The following is an 18,861-nucleotide window of genomic DNA, read 5'->3' as shown; positions in this document are numbered from 1 at the left end:
ACCGTTTATTTCTTCTTTACAAAAACGTCTATTCAAGATACTTGCCCATTTTTTAATCAGATTGTTTGTTATAGGATTGCTTTATATATTCTAGTTATTACCCCTTATCAGATGATATGATTTACAAATAATTTCTTCCACTCTGTGGGTTTCTCTTTCTCTGTGTTGATACTATAGTGTCCTTTGATGCATGGAAGTTTTTAATTTTAATATCCAGTTTATCTGTTTTTTTTCTTTTGGTGCCTGTGCTTTTGAGTGTCACATCTGAGAAATCATTGCCCAATCCAATGTCATGAAACTGTCCCCCTGTTTTCTTTCCTAAGAGTTTCATGCTTGTAGCCCTTATGTTTAGTGCTTTAATCCACTCTTGAGTTAATTTTTGTATGTGGGGTAAGGTAAAGGCCCAACTTTATTCTTTTGCACATGGATATCCAGAAACTTTGTATTTGCTTTGTGATCATTTCATTTTGCTTATACATTTTTGTTTTACTGGTGCCCCAGGAGGAATCTTTAAAAACATGAAACAAAATTGGAACGTAAAGCTTTTAAAAATCTAAACTGGCAATATCACTGGGTATTAAAGAAGTATTCACCTCACTGCCTTTTATAATGAATACTTTATCTTTCTGACTTCCCTTCTTCTCTTTATTTCCTCTTAACAGATTTTCTCAAGGTCAGCAGCTTGTGACCAAATTAGTAACTGCTCCTGTAGCTTGTGGGGCGGTCATGGTACCCAGCACAATGCTCATGGGGCAGGTGGTGACTGCCTACCCTACGTTTGCTACCCAGCAGCAGCAGCCACAGGCACTGCCAGCCACACAGCAGCAGAACTCCCAGGAACAGCCGCTTGCTTCAGTTCAGCAACCTTCTCAGGCTCCGCTGACCCAACCACCACAGCAGTTTTTACAGGTAATTTTGCCCATGGGAGCTCTCCCAAGCCCGCTTACTTTCATATAATGAAATTAGACATTAAGAGAAGTTTTGTAAATCATCCGAAAAATCCATACAAGCTTATTGTACAAGTTAAATCTCTGGAAGGACAGAAAGCTTGTCCAGCTAGCTATCATTTCTTCCCTTGTCTGGTCTCTGGAAGACTTCTAGCACTGCTGTGGACATGGCCAGTTCTCTGAACTACTGGATAGAAATAAGGAGCTACTTGCTGCCCACCGACACATCAAGCCACTTTATATAGAGTTCTGTCTGGCTAGAGTTTCTAGAATTCACCAGACACCTTTCTTTCTTCCTTGTAAGCAGCCCATCAGATTCTATGCTCTACTCTACAGGGCAGGCATGTCAACAGGGATTTAAAAAAAAAAAAAAAGTTATAGGCATTATCTTGAATTATTATGTTGGATTAAATTTTACAATGATTTTTTGGTTGTAAATTAATATCAGAGGAGAAATACTGTGGAGGGCTGTGTATGTCATAATTGAGAGCTTGGGCTCTAAAGTCAGGCTGCCCTGAGACTGAGTCACTGCTGTACCATATACTGTGTGACCTTTGGTAGGTTATTTACCAAAATTCATCTATAATATGGAAGTGCTAATAGTTGATATCTCATGGGTAAACAGTACATGTAAATCACTGAACATAGTTACAAGGCACATAACGAGCTGAAATTTATCAGCACTGTCTTGATTAATGTAGCAAACACTCAGATCAGCCAAAATGTAGACACATATCTTCTCATGTATCTCAATAGATACCTGGATATATGCTTATCTAATGGATATGGAAGAAAGTTACGTAGGGTTAGCTGGGATTTCAGGATAAATTCCTGGACCTCAGTACTCTCAGTGGAGTGCACAGTAGATTATGACTTCTGGAAATCCAGCTTTTTCCCTTCTTGCCTAAGGGGAGCAATTCTGAATGTAGGCTAGCCTAGATTTGTGCTGGAGACCATTCCATGTAGGCCAGCCACATACATACCATATCATCAATTTTAGGATTCCATAATATATGGTGTGATTAGAAGATTCAGTATTGTATACTCAGGCATAAACACATTATTAATTCATCACCCGTGTTACGGTGCACGTAGAGTTCTTAACCTGGTGATATGGAAAGCTAAAACTTAAGGTTAGTTGCCTAAATGTCTGAGTCATACTGACAGTCCTGTAGATCTTAAAGCCCATACTGTAGCTGTTAATGACTAGGCTAGTTATTGTTATAAGTGAATTAATAACAAGAACTTATAACAAGTTATAAACTATTATCTAGAGGAAATAATATTCAATGAGAATTGAGCAAAACCTTAAAAAAGGAGAGAACTTGCCTTAAGGTCCCAGTCTTCTAAATCTGTTAGGGAACAAGAGTCCTTAAAAGAACAAGCATTCTCTGACCTCAGCCGTAGCAACTTCTTACTAGATATGTCTCTGGAGGCAAGGGAAATAAAAGCAAAAATGAACTATGGGGACCTCATCAAGATAAAACCTTCTGCACACCGAAAGAAACCATCAACAAAACTAAAAGGCAACCGACAAAATGGGAGAAGGTATTGCAAATGATGTGTCAGATAAAGGGTTAGTATCCAGAATCTATAAAGAACTTCTCAAACTCAACACCCCCCCCCAAAAAAATAAGCCAGTGAAGAAATTAGCAGAAGACATGAATAGACACTTCTTCCAGATATCCATGTCACTAACAGACACATGAAAATCTGCTCAACATCACTCATCATCAGAGAAATACAAATCAAAACCATAATGAGATACCACCTCACACCTGTCAGAATGGCTAAAATTAACAACTCAGGAAACAACAGATGTTTGCAGGAATGCGGAGAAAGGGGTTCCTTTTTTACTGCTGGTGGGAATGCAAACTGGTGCAACCACTCTGGAAAACAGTATGGAGGTTCCTTAAAAAATTAAAAATAGAACTTCCCTATGACCCAGTAGTTGTACTACCAGGCATTTTTTCAACGGGTACAGAAATGCTGATTCGAAGGGGCATGTGCACCCCAATGTTTATAGCAGCACTATCAACAATAGCCAAATTATGAAAAAAGCCCAAATGTCCATCGACTGACAAATGGATAAAGAAGATGTGGTATATATATAACTTATATACGATGGAATATTGCTCAGCGATGAAAAAGAATGAAGTCTTGCCATTTGCAACAACATGGGTAGAACTAGAGTGTATTATGCTAAGTGAAATAAGTCAGAGAAAGACAAATACGATTTCACTCATCTGTGGAATTTAAGAAACTCAGCAGATGAACATATGGGAAGGGAAGGAAAAATCAGATAAAAACAGAGAGGCAAACTATAAGAGACTCTTAAAGTACAGAAGACAAACTGAGGGTTGCTGGAGAGGAGGTAGGTTGGGGATGAGCATTAAGGAGGGCACTTGTTGGGATGAGCACTGGGTGTTATACGTAAGTTATGAATCACTGGGTTCTATTCCTGAAACTAATACTACACTGTATGTTAACTAATTTGAATTTAAATAAATACATTAAAAAAATAAAGTAAAAACACTTAAGACAAAAATACTAATTTGAAAGGATATTTGCACCCCTGTGTTTACTGCAGCATTATCTACAATATCCAAATTATGGAAGCAGCCCAACTGTCCATCAATAGATGAATGAATAAAGAAGGTGTGTGTGTGTGTGTGTGTGTGTACACAATTGAATATTATTCAGCTGTGAAAAAAATGAAATCTTGTGATTCGCAATACCATAGATGTAGCTAGAGAGTATAATGCTAAGTGAAACAAGTCAGACTGAGAAATGCAAATACCATATGATTTCAGTTGTATGTGGAATTTAAGAAACAAATGAGCAAATGAATAAAGAAAGAGGCAAACCAAGAAATAGACTCTTAACTATAGAGAACCAACTGATGGTTACCAGAGAGGTGGTGGTTGGGGGGAGGAAATAGGTGACGGGGGTTAAGGAGTGTGCACTTGTGATGAATACCAGGTGTTGTATGGAAGTGTTGAACCACTATCGCTAACCTAGTATTACACTCTATGTTAACTATACTGGAATTAAAACAAATTAACCTGCCCCGCCCCCCAAAAATAAATAAATAAAAAGCATTCTCTTATCCCTCCCTTCTGAAAAAAGTATCCCAAAGACATGGGACCCCTAAAGAAATAAGGTAGACAATACCCTTTAGAAATGCACCTCTATGTAGATAGTAAATACACAATTTGGCTTTTCTGATTATATAACACCAGGTTCCAAATACGCCTCTGTTGTAATCCTGTAAGACTCACAAATATCCTGAGCTCTTTATGTTACAAAAACTTTTTCTAAATAAGAGAAAAAGAAGTTTTTCTAGGTCCTTGGCAAAGTGTAGGGTTCAAAGACCTGTCCTTGTGTGTGTGTGTGTGTGTGTCTGTGTGTGTGTGCGCACACACGTGTGTGCACAGGTGTCCTTTATATACATTTGCAAAAATCTCCCATCATATGTTTAGATTAGGAGCGCTGCATCAAGGTGTGTTGTCAGTAAGACTGAGAAAATTCATTTAAAACTTCACTTTCTTTGGGCTAATTTCCTTTGTATAACCAGAAATAGAAATCAGGTGAAAGAAAGAGGCTCACGGAGTTGAGACTTGCCCAGGGTTACACAGCTAATAAATGGCAGAGCACAACTCAAATTGAAGGCTTCTGATTTCAGATCCTGTGCCCTCGTGTGATTGGTTGGTTGGTTTTTACACCACACTGCTACATAGAAGACTTAAGTGTCTAATTTTGCCTTCGTTTTTCTGGTACTTTTAAATAACACTAATGTTAATATTTAATCTTCATAAAAACTCAGTATGGAGGCACTGTGATTATCTTAATTTTGTAAATGAAACCGAGTCCCAAAGAAGTAAATAGTTTGAACAAGTCACACAGTCTAGCAAGTGGGTTAGCCAGAGTTTGAACCCGGTGGCCCATGCTCTGGGCTACTGACGTGCCGCCACAACCAACTGAACAGACTGCAGAGGCACTGTCTCTTTGACCCCAGAGTGTATGTTTCGTATGTTCCTGCCTATGCTTACATTTTACTGTCTAAAATTGTGGTCTTTAGGATTTATAAAAGGAAAAAATATGTGTGGTTGGTCTCATGACATAAATTGCTTTCTCTACCATAAAATATCTAGCTCAGATTCCTTAAAGAAAGAAATTCTGTACTTTCAAAAGCAGGGAAAGCCTCATAAGCATTTTCCAAAATACTATTTTTAAATGAGAAAGTACAAATGATGTAGATTATGTGGAATTTAAGGATTCTGTCCCTATGTAGAGCAGAAAACTTGAGTAAATCTTGATGTAGACAGCATAACGAGGGTAAAGCAATGTTGCATAATTCATTTGTTTTCTAGACTTCAAGGTTGCTCCACGGGAATCCTTCGACTCAGCTTATCCTCTCTGCTGCATTTCCACTACAACAGAGCACTTTCCCTCAGTCACATCACCAGCAGCACCAGTCTCAGCAACAGCAGCAACTGAATCGGCACAGGACTGACAGTTTGACCGATCCTTCCAAGGTTCAACCACAGTAGCACACATCCCTCCTCTCTGATCTCAGGAGGAAGGGGTTGTCCCTAAGAGTTGCTCAGATGATCTGAGACTAGGAGGAGAAGGTCCAGCAGTTTCACAAGATGCAGTATTGAGTGTTCTAGTTTCTGGAATTAGTTAGCAGGGAAAGTGCTGCCTAGTGCTACAGATGTACATTAAATACCAGCCAGCAGGAGATGATCATGGGGCCATAGCCAATTCTGACAGTGTTTTACTCACCCAGCTATTTTTCAAATGGAAAGATAGATTGCCAAATGTTAAGCTCAGCTATGAAACATGACCTCCGGTCAATCAGAAAGGCACTAACGATGTTAGTAACTTTTAGTGGTTCTGTGCCTGTTTTCAAGTGTTACAGAGGACACGCCACTGTCATGTCAGGGGTTTGCGTACAACGATGCCATGAAGACAGTTCGGTAGACCCAGTAGACCCCTTCCCCATCCCCTCTCCCTTTTCAGATAATGATTGAATAGTAATTTCAGAATGTCGTGTGGTTCAAATGCTCTATGTACAGATACTGTAAAAATACTATGTATATGTCTGGATAAAAGGAGAGAAAGCAAAACATTTTGTAAGCTGCATGAAAGCATTATCTCCTCTTAAGTATGAGTATATTTCCTTAGATTCTGACGCCATGTGCAAACTAGTACATCCTCTGTTTCCCCTCTTGTTTACAACACGGTAGTGTTCTCACTTTTCCGGGGCACAAGGCTTTTTGTTCATACTTTGGCTGTGATGTCACAGTTTGTTCAGTGAGGTATGATGTGCTGCTGGGAATGGATATTTTTTTCCAGGTTAAATTATTGAGACAACAGGATTTTCAAGTTACTCAAATATCCTTTATTTCATTATTTTTCATTTATGTTTGAAAATAGGATTTGCACTGCTTTATTTTAGATGGTTGGAAGTTTTGGTCACATATTTTGATATATAGTTCATAGTTGGAAATAGTTGTGTAAACGGTTTTCAATAAGCCTGAAAGTAATTTCAAGAATGTTTCAGTTATAGGAGTAAAATTTGCACACAAAAGATTTTAGGCACTTTTTAACATTCTCACTGGTGGGAATTTTAACTTTTAGGATTTGTTGGAATCTTTTTATTATCCTTCACAATTTCAATGCTTCTTTTAGTCAGAAATGATTCAGGGTTATTTGAGGGGAAAAAAAAACCCATAGTGCCTTGATTTTGATTCAGGTGATAACTCACCATCTTGAATTCATTGTCTGGTTTCAGTAGCAGTTTTGAAACCTTAGTACATTTTTAACAGCATGTGGGTGTCAGTGCCATTATGATTCTCCTAAGTTTCCACGAAGACTGCTTTGAGTCTCTTGGACTGGAGGTACAAGTAACTTAGAAATAAATACAAGGTGACATCCTGACACTATCAGAGTCATTGATGTGATCACAAAATTGTTTTCTAAATCAGCATCTTCCTTTAAAGCTGAACAGTTAAGAATTACTGTAAATGTTTTCTATATATGATCTTGATATTCCTACAAAGAAAAAAGAAGGGGTAAGAATTGGCTTTGCCTTTACTATAACACTAGAATATTGTAACTCACATGCTTTCTAAACGTGAACTAAGATTTCATTTGGCAATATTAGATTCTAAAGGTAATAAATTCCAACAGAAATTACATACATAAAAAAACCATCTTAGAGCTTTTATGGTACTAATAATTAAATTGACAACCACAGAGCAAAGGAAAATTAATGGGAATACCTTATTAAAATATCAAAAATTATTACTGAAGGGAGGATAGCAAGCTGTAATTAACTCAAAATTGACCTTAAAAGGAAATGTGTAACAGAACTGAAAAAGGTTTTGAGCAATGAAAATATTGTACTATAGAATTGCTCGACAAAGGAGTCAGAGGAATTTCTAAGACCGTTCTTATGACTTTTCTGTCCTTCACTTTGCTATCATCCCAAAAGGATAGACTTTGTCTTTCTCCAGACAACTCTACCTGGCCACACATCTATTAGAGAGTTCATATTGAAGAAGAAAATAACCAAAGAAAGTTGGTACCTAGCCTTCTACAAAAGAAGTGTCACTGGATACCAATCAATAATGAACATATCAAGAAGCTCCTCTTCTAGCTAAATGATCTGGATGAAGAGATTTCTGACTTCCTCATGAATGTCAAGAATAGCTGTCAGAATATGTATGTAACTTGAGCGTAGGTACACATAGATGAAATTGATGTAGAATATGGCAACAGTATTAGTTTTCTCCCCTTTCAGATTGCCTTTCTCAACCTTGCCATGCCATTCCATATACCTGAGTTGTGCCTCATTTATTTATTGGCAATATTTAGTGGTATGGATAACAAAAGATATGAAGAACTATAATTTATTAAGATTTATCCTCTAAATACCGTACTTAAAGGGAAAGATGGTGAATGGTGAGTACTGTGTACTTAGGTCTTCAAAGGCAAAGCAGAAGGCAAGCCACAAGGTAAATCTGTAGACTGTTCACATTCTCCTCTACCAGTCCCTTCAAGTATTTTCCATCCTCATAGATATTTGGGAAGGAAAATTAGACAAAATGATGTTTTGTAATTCCTGTTGTTCCTCACAGCCCATTTTTGCCCTGCTTAGAATTGATAGAATTAAAGGGACAGCTAGCTGCGTTCCCTTGGCTGTCAATATGAAGTGTTGTCGAAGAGCTAGTAAGCGCCAACTGCCTCAGCTCCTCTGTGTCCCGTCCCCCCCAGCCCCCGGTTTTTCTTGAACTTGGGTTGCAGAGCTGCCCCTGCCCCTCCCCCATAATTGAGACTTGAGCATTCTGACGAAGATTGGGCAGTTGCCTGTTCTTCGTTCCTGTAGCCAAAGTTGTTCATTAAAATCCCAAATCTACGTAATGAAAAAATACCAAATAGAGACACCTTTCAGCTACTTAAAAGTCACCATCTTCCCTCCGCTGTACTCTCACAGCGATTCATTTTTTCTTACAAAACATTTTATTCTGGGTGGCACTTTTTAAGTGACAAACTATTGAAGATCTGGAAAAACGTGAGCTGCTGTGCAGTCGCCCTGCTCTGCACTGTGGTGGCCCCCGGTGCCAGTGCTGTTAAACCCTTCAGGCGAGGCTGCGGGGGTCAGTCCCATTGCTGCTAAGAGTGGTGTCAGCCCAGAACCCAGACGCTCAAAAGTACTCTGATTTTTGAGTTGGAATATATTGGAGAAAAAGCAAATATGAGGGATGGGGATGGCAATAGGTAAATACTACTATTCAGTCTCCAAACTCTGTCCTTAGCTGAGGGGGTAATTCGAGTCCCATGCTCCGCTTTGTTACTTACATCTGGTTTAGGAATGTACTAGTAATAAAAGATGCCAGTGACTTTGAATAGGTGGTTACAGAATACTTAGTGCAGAAGAGTGAAAATGTTATTTGCATTCTTCAGAAGTGCTAAGAGTCTTTGGTCATTGCCTTAAAGCGGTCTGCTTGCAGTTAGTTAAGGGCACTGAAGCAGTGCAGCTCCATGCAGGGCATTGCAGTGAAGGGAGATGAACCTTTGTTCAAGAGGCCTTAGAAAGGGGCCCCTCGAAATAGTACTCTTTCTCCGGCTCCACAGTGGTGAAAATTGTTTTCAGCTGGATATTATTCAACTTGATTTCTAATGTTTCCACTACAGTGAGGTAAACCTTTTCCTTTTTTTAAAGTGGAATGCAAATAGCATTTTACTTTGGTATTGCTCGTTTCTCCTTTTTTTCTTTTTCTCTATTTCTTTGGTGATTGAGTTTGTTGATGATGGACATTTGTGGGAAACTCATTCAAGTCTATAACCAACCTTTCCAATATCTGTGATCCTATTCCTAGTCCCTTGGGAGTCAGTGTTGGAAGGTATAAACACTGGATATTACTATTGCTGAGTGAGTCTAGCCAGGAGTGAGCAGATTGGAATTTTCAAATGGTGGAAAAGGAACAGCACAAAGGCACTTGCCATTTTAATTAGCGATTGGAGAGAGAGACCCTTTTAAGTTTGTTTGGGTTGGGTGAGCATTCCTCTAAAAGGAGCTTCTGAAATAAATGCAAAGGAAAAGAGTCGACTATTTTTATAGCATATTTAATATATTTGTATATAACTATGAATATGGTAGGAACCCTCCACATGCCTCCACTTTTCTAATTTACTCCCCCTTTTGCCATAGCACTAGTATAGCCTCATCCGCATGGGTAACGTGCCTATCGTCAGCCTACCAAAAGATAGCGCTGCTGCTTTCTGAGACAGGTGAGACCACCCAACTCTCATGCCTGGGGATCCTTTCTGTAGGAATAGCACACACTTCGAAAACAACATAACCACAGTCTGAAAGCATCATTTTGAAATGTAACAAGCACTTTATTGCAACTCTTCATTTTGATAAAGTTTATTATCTTAAGCATTACCATTTCTAAAGGATCCCCAAATCATCACTTAGGTGAAATTTTAAAATGATACATTTCTGAGAAATGTTTAGATCCAGTGAACCGTAGCAGGTTTCTGGGAGTGATTTCAAGGTAGCCAAATGAACTTTGACTTTGGTTCTGAATGTGGCGGAGTCAGGAGATTGTAGATGGCTAGTTCCGTTTCGACACTATTGTAAACCTGTCTTGCCTAGCGTGTGGACACCAAAAGAGACCAATGAGCCTGTTTATTTTCAGAGGCCTAGGACAGTTGCATCAGTGTGAATAGATGTATAGAACTAACCTAAAAGTGACTGGTAGTAATATTTTAGAATATGATAATTTCAAGAATTCTTCTGGGTGTTTTAAATGTGCTCTGAAATGTTGGCATGTCATTTCAGCGTTTCCATTTGAACTGCTCTTATAATCTCTTTTGCACAAAAAGGACTGAGAAAAAGACAACTTCAGTTGAAGAAAAGTATAATTTGGTCTTATTTTAAATATGTCTCCTGTGGAAACACAGGGGATGAATTTTGTTGGTATAGTTAGTTATTAATTCAGGATATTTAACACAGTATTGAACAGCTCACAAGAAATTCAGCAAATGTGGACATTTAAAAATTAAAACTTTGTTTCCATGTGACTGTTTTGCATATTTTCCCCCTTGTCATAATTTAACACTACATTCCTTGTTTTTCTTAAATAAAATAATACTTTGCAGGTTCTGCTTTGAGTATTTAACAATATTTTTGTAAGCTGCCTGGGTCTTCCTAGGGAAACGTTTAGTGAAGTAGGATATAGTTTATGAAGAGACTGTTGAAGTGGAATCCCATCACCACCACCAGCAAACACTGAGGTGCTGCATTCAGTGACAATCAAAATAGTGAGTATTTATGGAAGAATTTAGAACGTGATTTTAAAGAGGCAGTTGCTTTGAAAGCAGTTCTCTGGGTTTGTTGAATGAAAATGGCTAAATGTATTTATTTATATTTTTAAATATCTGTGTTGTTTTCTCATCAGAGTGATTTCACAGTGTCATGTATTTAATTTGTGGTTTGTTTTGTTCTGCTTCGTAATCTTCTACTTAAAAGAACTGGCTCCTCTATCTGGGGGCGCAGTCTCCAGCCCTCACCAGGACGGTCCCTGGGCCAATCCAAATCTGTTTTACTTCAGGACGGCAGTGGAGGGCCCAAAGCAGGATGCCCTGGCACTTCCCTCCTGTTCTCAACTCATTTAAGAAAAAAATAAAGGTAACTCCTTCCAAATCTGCTTTGTATAGCTCCAACCTTTTTTCTAGTTTCACTTGCTGCCTTTTCTATTTTGTGGGTACTTTTTATAGGATTACTTCCCCAATGCAGCCAAAGGCCAGTAGGACAGAACCAGTGGCACACATTGCCTCTGTTCTGCCCATTTGGGGAAATGTTAGTAAGAAGATCGGCATCTTCGAACGGCTGTCACTATCATATCCATAGTAAAACCCATTTCAAGTCCTTAAATACAGGTGGAACAATGTATGTGCACTGTACTCTCCTACAAAAACTGTTTGCTGTCTTTGGGGTACTGTTGCTTGGCTCTACAAAAACAAAGCCTTCATACACAGTACTAGCCACTCAAGTAGTGTTGGGACATTTGAAGCCTACAAGTTGGAGGATACTTCTTAGCTAGTATACATCGGAACAGAATTCTCCATTCTAGGGCTCTCCGAGGAGCTCTTGAGTCCCACAGGCCTCCAGCGGCGTGTACCATCTAGCTTTCGGGACCCCTCAGAGAATGATAACCAAAGCACGTCAGCCACAAGTTGGATTTAATGATGCAGAACATGTTTAACTCTGAGGCTTAAAATGAAAATGTGTTTCAAATGTATGCTTTCATTTCTGAGGAAACAAACTGTGACATCGCTTAAAAAATGACATTCAAATGTTTTATGTGTGTTTTGAGTTATTCTGTACTGGTGCAAATTCACTGCTGGCAATGGTTGTGCCAGTACTAAAGAGTTAGTAGAGAAAGCTCTATTATCCTTAGATTGATGTATTATGTACCTAGACAATCATCAAGCAAAACAAAGTTGGCCAGGAAATGTCCCCCCCCCCCCCCCCGTGTCAGCTAGAACAGCTGTAACTTTAGACCATTCTAGAATTATTTTGGAATCTGTTTTACTATGGCGTAAGTTGGGGAAGGGCCTCAGTATGGCACTTGCACATTTACTCTCTGTAGAGATGGAAGCCCAAAGATGAGTCACATTCAGTGCTGTGTTGAAACCAGTTAGTGCAAAAAAGTTTTATCTTTGTAAATTTTTAATTGTTAACATCAGTTAGTAGCTGTAAAAACATACACCAAATTCTTTCTAATGTTCTGTGTGGTTCTTGGTTGTGCTACTCTTGACATTGCTGTCCTTACTGCTTGGTTCTTGGTGTTAGATAAAAATTAGATGTAGCCCATTGTCTTAACTTCCAAAAAGGTAGAGCTATATGTACATGGCTAACTGATCTTAAGAATACGTACTTTTCCTAAAGCAAACATTGAATTGAAATCCAAACTGATTTATAAAAACGAGATGGACATCTTGTAGGTATTGTATTCTGCCCCAATCCTAAATTGTACCGAAGCACGAAGGGATAATGAATGGTTTCAATGGTGCTATCTTAGGTTCTCTGCTGATTTTCATGAGCTGTGTTTGGAAGTACAATATTACATAAAACGTGGATCATTTTGTTACCAACTTAATATTGCCATTTCAATTTGGTGTTACAATTGGTTGCACTTATTTTTCAGCGCTGTCCTTTGAGAAGAGGTAACGTGTTTTATTAGCCTACCTCCACTCAGGCCTCTTGGTGTATGATCATTTCTCCAGGTTATGATGTGCATAGTTTTCTAAAACTACATGTACTATTATTATATTGCTCTTTCCCGTAGACTTTTGTAATGTATTCCGAACCTAAAATCATAACAAAAGAGCCAAGCAGTAGCATCGGTTGGTTTTTTTTGTTTTGTTTTTCGTTTTTTTTTTTTTTTTTTGTAAATGTAAAAATAATTAGATCCAGACTTTGTTTCCTTACTCAATTTTAAAAATAAAAAATACCTCAGTGCTATGTTTTTCAGTATCACCTGCATTTCTCAAAAAATAACACCCGCTTTATGTGGCACATAACTTGTAAGAATCACATTATTTTGGATTTTAAAGGAAGACTATTAAATATTTTAAAATCAACACCAATGACATTTTCTTTTCTTTTTACTCAGCAATGGAGTCTAACTGTATTAGCGATTTTTACCTCGTAGCTTCATGTCGGAACTGCCAAATTCTTGTAGTAGTAGTTCTGTCCTGGTACAAGGTGGTAGAGCCTCAGAAAGCTATGCTGTTTGTTACCCCCGCATTAAGCTAGTTCTTGGGCCAGGCTGCCTGCACTGCCAGTCGGGGTTGTGATGGCACCAGCTACTTTCTAACAGGGAATTCTCCTTTCTGGTCTTGGAAAAGAAAGAATGCAATTACTTGCTTGCTGTCTGTAATAATCTAAAGCAGTATTAGGGGAGTGATGGTGTGGTCTAGGGATGTCAAGCTGAGATTTCTTTGAAGTGTTTTATCTTCCCAGGTGGACACTGTGTTTTTCTACCCTGTAATTACACTTCCGTTCAAACAATCACTAAGATCTCTTCACGATAGTGGTTAGCGGTCTTTCCCACAGTGTCACTACAGAATGGTTGCTGCACTGACTTAACTGGGTTTTTCCACAGTCTCTTGAAATGACAAATCACACATTGTGGACTTTCGTAATAGCTCAGTAAACGCGATCTGCTCTGGGTCTACCGTTCTACTTCGCACAAGGAACACGTGGGAGTTTTCTGCGGAAGACATGCCCTTCAGGTTGAAAGAGGCTATTAAATAAGTGCTAGTTAGTGCACATGGTAATAGAACATAGCAGGCTGGGAGAAGGCAGTTATGTTGTTTGGATAGAATCATTAACAGTCAAGTTAGAATACACTTTAAATGACAGTGATTACCAAAGTTACTGTGATAAGATGAGGTAGCCTTATGTAATCGAGGATTATAGGCTCTAGAATTCAACAGTGTGGTTTGATGCACTGTTCTGCCTAGAACTTTTCATCCTGATGTCCGTACCTTCTACCTCACAGAGCTGTGTGAGGGTTATGGGGAGACAGTGCTTTAGAAGACGGTTGGCTCCTATTTTTTAATACCGACTTTAGAAACTGGTCTGTAAATATTAATACTACAAAGTTACAAGTCTACATAACACACAAGGGAAAACAAGCTCTGGTCATACCACTTTTATTTACATCGTATCTATGTTACATTGTTTATTCAATATAGAAAAAATACGAATACACTCAGTATTCTCTTTTAATTTAGTAACTCCACGTTGTCAAATATTGACTGTTTTTATATTGGGTTTCCTACCCAATTAAAAAAAAAAGGGTGGGGGGGGGGGGGGGAGAATGAACCTGGCAAACAATTCTTGCCATGTTATAACAGTAATATGTTCCTCTTTAAAAACAAAACAAAACAAAAGAAAACTGATTTTTAAAAGACTTGATTAAACTGCTTACTGGCTTAAGGAAATATTTTAAAAGATAAAAATTCATTCCTCCCTCAAGAAAAATGTTAAGGCAGTTATCTTAAAAACAGCTCAGTGATCCAGGATAAAATGTATATTCCTCATAAAGGGGTCAGTACTAAAAGAAAATCAAGGGTAGACCCCGTCGCACAATGGTTCTATGTATGCCCTCTCCCACAAATAACTAAAAGAAAGGCGACCGTATCAACATAATTGTACTGGAGAAAAGAAAAATCCACACTTAGATACCTGGTTTCTTTTAAAAATCCATGTTGCAAACAGAAGCAATGATTATTTCTTTTGGACATTATACTTTCTTTAAATGGGTCAAACTGGCAAATCAATGCTACAAAATATGTCTTCTCCGTCACTTTTAGTTATAATGCACGCTATGTACATAAAGACAAGAGTTACCTATCTTAAACTAAATACAAATTAAAAAACGGCTTGTTAAAAACCAGAATCGGGACTTATAAACAGTGCAGAAAATGCAAACGCCAAAAATACGATGCCTCCTATGATCGTCACTGTAAGAGAAGAGAAACAAAGTGAAATAAGGCAAAATTCCTCTAGGAGGGAGCTAAGGTGTTGCCCATTACTCTTCCAATCTGGTAAACCCTGAAAAGAAATTAGAAACATTCAGGCCCCATTAAGTGAAGCAAAGCATACGTAATATGCCTGACTGTACAATAAGAGTGCATTGCTTCCCCAGTGTTGTCTCGAGAGATGACAGTGTTGAAATTGAGACAGTGCTGATAAGCAGCAATACGACTGTAACTCATCTTAAAACCCAGTTATTAAAATAAATGTTCAACAATCTCTGACAAGCAGAGACTTCTGTATTCCATTTTTAAGCCCTAGCAGCTACACAGGAAATTCTCCTAGGTGGAATCCATAAACATGGTCTCCACCTACGAATCCCAATCTTCTAAGACACACCTTTAAGGCCAGAAAGTTTTATTTCCAACACGATGATTGTTTTACTTACGTTGACAAAAAGCTACCAAAAATCCAGTAAGGCTTTCAGATGAACTTGTATTTTACTAACATCTACGTATGTGAAAAACAGTCCACGTTTGCAACAGCAGTAACCAAATGTACTCCAGAATGTTACAACTAAGAACCAGCTCTTTTTCTAATCTCTTAGCAATTCTAAGAGTTACGTGATATTTTCTTCGTAATTTAAAGCACAAAAGACTTACCGGTTCTGACAGAGATTTTTTGGGCTATCATCCTTCCTCCGATGACTGCTAGTCCGGTGCATAAGCAGTGGCCCACTGTCCCACCCACTGCTACGCCGTACGGGTCCTGGAAGCAAGCGTGACTAACATTAATTTAAAAGCAGTTGAAACTGTTGCCTGAGAAAGATAACTATTAGCCACTGAAAATGGAGATGAATAGCAAAGCCTAAACACGTCTAAAAACTCAGGTGTGTGAGGTAGGAAAATTGTAATAGCTGCTTGAGGGAATATTTGCAATCATATCCAGGAATCGAGCTAAAAGCAGACAAATTTCTAAGATCAAAATAATGCTGATTCAAGCAGGCAGCAGTTGTCACCATTCAGGCCATGTTTAGCTCTTAAGTGACAAGTGCTGAGGGGACTCACCCCAGACCTCTCTTCACTCAGGTAGTGTCTGCTATTAGGAGGAAACAAGGCAAGCCTTTACAGACCCGGCCTCCCCTTCTCTCCACTGTGTCTTCGGTGCTTCAACTCAGAGCCAGGAACACGGTATTCATTCCCTAAATCCTTGCTGCCAGAGCAAACTGGAGTCCCTCAGACTGGGAAGACCAGTGAAAATTTTCCAGAAAGAATACCTCTGAAGGACTAGCGGGAAAATTTGACCTTGTGGAGGAGAGAACATCCTAGAAGGCAAAAGGCCAGCAATAAGAGACAACTGCAGAAAAGGTTAACACACATTTCCAGAGAGAACCAATGAGTCACAAGAGAGGTATCCCATCAACCTAGGTGGAGGCCAGCTCATGAAGGACCCTATCGACAGGCTTACAGTTTAGACTTTAAGACACACTGGTTTTTAGCTGGCGAGTGACAGAACAGGAGGTATATGCTTTAAAAGTCTAGTGCAGAGAATGAGCTGGAAGGGAACAAGATTGAAGGCAAGGCGCTCAGTTGCCTGGATTGGGGTGGGAGACTGGAAGCAGAGAAAAGCAGGTGGATTTGAGAATTAAGGAGGCAGAATTGATACACCCTAGTGATAGGTGTTACAGAAGAGAAAAATCAGGTATGACACCCATACTTCTCACCTATAGTCCTCTAGATGAATTATGATAATACCAACATGACTCAAAAAGTTATTCGGAGCACGTGGGTGACTCAGTCATTTAAGCGTCCAACTCTTGATTTCCCCTCAGGCCCTGATTCCCACGTCAGGCTCTGTGCTCACAGTCTGGAACCTGCTCAGGATTCTCTCTCCCTCTCTGACCATCTCCTTCTCGTGCTCTCTCTCTCAAAATAAACATTAAAAAAAAGGGGGGGGAAGGAGTGAAGAAAGGGTTTATGGGTGCTGACAGGAGTTAAAAGTGGGAGAAGTTCAGGAGTCGGTTGGGTTCAATGGTGAAGCAGCTACGGGACTGAAGAGAACGGCCCTAGGAGGGAGAATGCAGACGAAGATGCCGAGGACGACATAACAGTAAGAAAAGCAACACTGAAGGGATGACGGAGGGAGAGGAGCCCAAAGAAGACTCTGGAGGGAGTCAGACAATTAGCCTCCCAAGAGGAGCACTGAGGGGCCTGTGGGTGGCTGCAGGGAACTCGAAGCCCCCATCAACCCTCCCGATGAGGTCAGAAACTAGGGTCCGGTGCGTTTAGAAACCAAGAAAGTAGAGCAGCTCGTGTTTGCCATCAGAGCCCGGCCTTTTGAGACCGGGGGGAGGGACGGAGAGGCTGGCGTCTGCAAGGGAAGCAGAATCCAGTAAGGTGTGAAACTGCAGATGAGAAAGGCTCCTACGTGCTAAAATGCTCACAGCAGGGCTGGGAGAAAGGCAAAGGTTTAAGCAACGGAGTGGAGACACGGGGCTGTGATCCGGAACCCAGCAGGGACAGGACTGCCACTGAGAGCGTGGACGGAAGAGACGCAGACACCTCTGCGAACCACGTGTGGCAGAGCGGGGCCGCACTGCTCGTTCTGTGTATTCAAACTTCTCAGCTGGCATCCGTGAAGATGCTGTCACTCTATCTCAAAGTGGTGCTTGAACAGTCACTGGATTGAATAAAATTTAAAAGTTCCTTTAAAACAGAAGTTTTCGGTCTTTGTTATTTGCCAAATTCATTTGACCCTGGAACCTCATCCCCCATTTTTTTTTTTTTCTTGCTTAGTACCTAATTAAGGACACTAAATTCAGTTGGAAACAAAGAAATAGAGTTCAGACTAAAATGGACTGAACTGCATCTCAGCATAATTTATATAAAAAAACTACCCAGAAAAGGTTAGGAATGTTAAGGGAAACAGACAAGCTGGCTTCTGCCCCTGAAGAGCTCGCAGTATCCCCACGGTGCTGGTGGCCGGTGGCGCTGCACCGGGGACTCCACGTGCATCATCTTGTTTCATCCCCGGAATAATCCCACGAAGTAGGGAAATGCCCCATTTTCAGACAAGGAAATGGTGCGGGAACGCGGTCACACAGCTGAGGACTCACTCCACGCTGCTAGACTGCGGCAGACCAAGGGAGCTGACACGGACAGCAGATCTGGACCTTTCACAGTCTGTGCCACACAGACGACAGGATGAAGAAAAACGTAGTGATTTCTGCCATCATGACAGCTCTCACTGGCAGGACCACCACCACTGTCCCCACCACCACAGAAAGAGGTGACTTTGTTTCAAGTCCCAATGCTGACAATCTGAAAGCCGCTAAAAAAGGCTAAGAATGAAGAAAACTATAGGGCACGGCCATTACAGTGACATTTTAAAAGGAAGTTTTAAAATACAGGACTCAAGTGAAAAAACCAAGTTCCTCTTTTTCTTTCAATACAACATTTTTGATGCTTCTCTGACCAAATAGCCCCGTCCCAACCCTTGGTCCGGGCCTGCAACTTGTTTTGTATTTTCTCTTCTTTTTTTCTTTTTAAATGTTTTATTTATTTATTTATTTATTTTCGGGGGGGGGGGGGCGGGCGGGAAGAGAGAGAGGGACAGAGAAAATCCCAAGCAGACTCCACGCTGTCAGTGCAGAGCCCAACATGGGGCTTGATCCCACAAAGCCAGGAGATCATGACCTGAGCTGAAATCAAGAGTCGGAGGCTCAACTGACTGAGCCACTCAGGCGTCCCTCATTCTGTATTTTAAACTGTGGCCTATGTTAAGGAACTTGCTCTTTTATGGTAGGCATCTCCTAGGAGTTAAGGACAAATTCAAATCACGCTTGTT

General features: G+C 39.9%; 2 protein-coding genes across 9 annotated transcripts in view; one reads left to right on the top strand and one right to left on the bottom strand.

Annotated features, from left to right (window-relative positions):
* CLOCK (clock circadian regulator) overlaps positions 1-12,919 on the top strand; it is a 127,633-nt gene extending 114,714 nt beyond the window's left edge. For all 5 annotated transcript variants that reach the window (XM_049630492.1, XM_049630488.1, XM_049630489.1 and 2 more), the window contains 2 exons: positions 663-909; positions 5,321-12,919. In XM_049630492.1, the coding sequence (XP_049486449.1) occupies positions 663-909; positions 5,321-5,500 (427 nt within the window). In that variant the 3' untranslated portion in view covers positions 5,501-12,919. The remainder of the gene's footprint in view (positions 1-662; positions 910-5,320) is intronic.
* The window catches only part of TMEM165 (transmembrane protein 165), a 35,667-nt gene continuing 23,503 nt past the window's right edge, over positions 6,698-18,861 (bottom strand). For 2 of the 4 annotated variants that reach the window (XM_049630493.1, XM_049630495.1), the window contains exons 5-6: positions 15,678-15,783; positions 14,174-15,002 (exon numbers count right to left, since the gene is read on the bottom strand). In XM_049630493.1, the coding sequence (XP_049486450.1) occupies positions 14,926-15,002; positions 15,678-15,783 (183 nt within the window). In that variant the 3' untranslated portion in view covers positions 14,174-14,925. Of the gene's footprint in view, positions 7,008-11,993; positions 13,370-14,173; positions 15,003-15,677; positions 15,784-18,861 lie in introns of those variants that run through there. The other 2 variants (XR_007457760.1, XM_049630494.1) reach the window with 2 other exon arrangements.

This window comes from Panthera uncia, chromosome B1 (assembly GCF_023721935.1).
Source record: "Panthera uncia isolate 11264 chromosome B1, Puncia_PCG_1.0, whole genome shotgun sequence".
Lineage (NCBI taxonomy): Eukaryota > Metazoa > Chordata > Mammalia > Carnivora > Felidae > Panthera > Panthera uncia.
The sequence above is the reverse complement of the archived record's forward strand: the minus strand, read 5'-3'. Positions and strand labels throughout refer to the sequence as shown.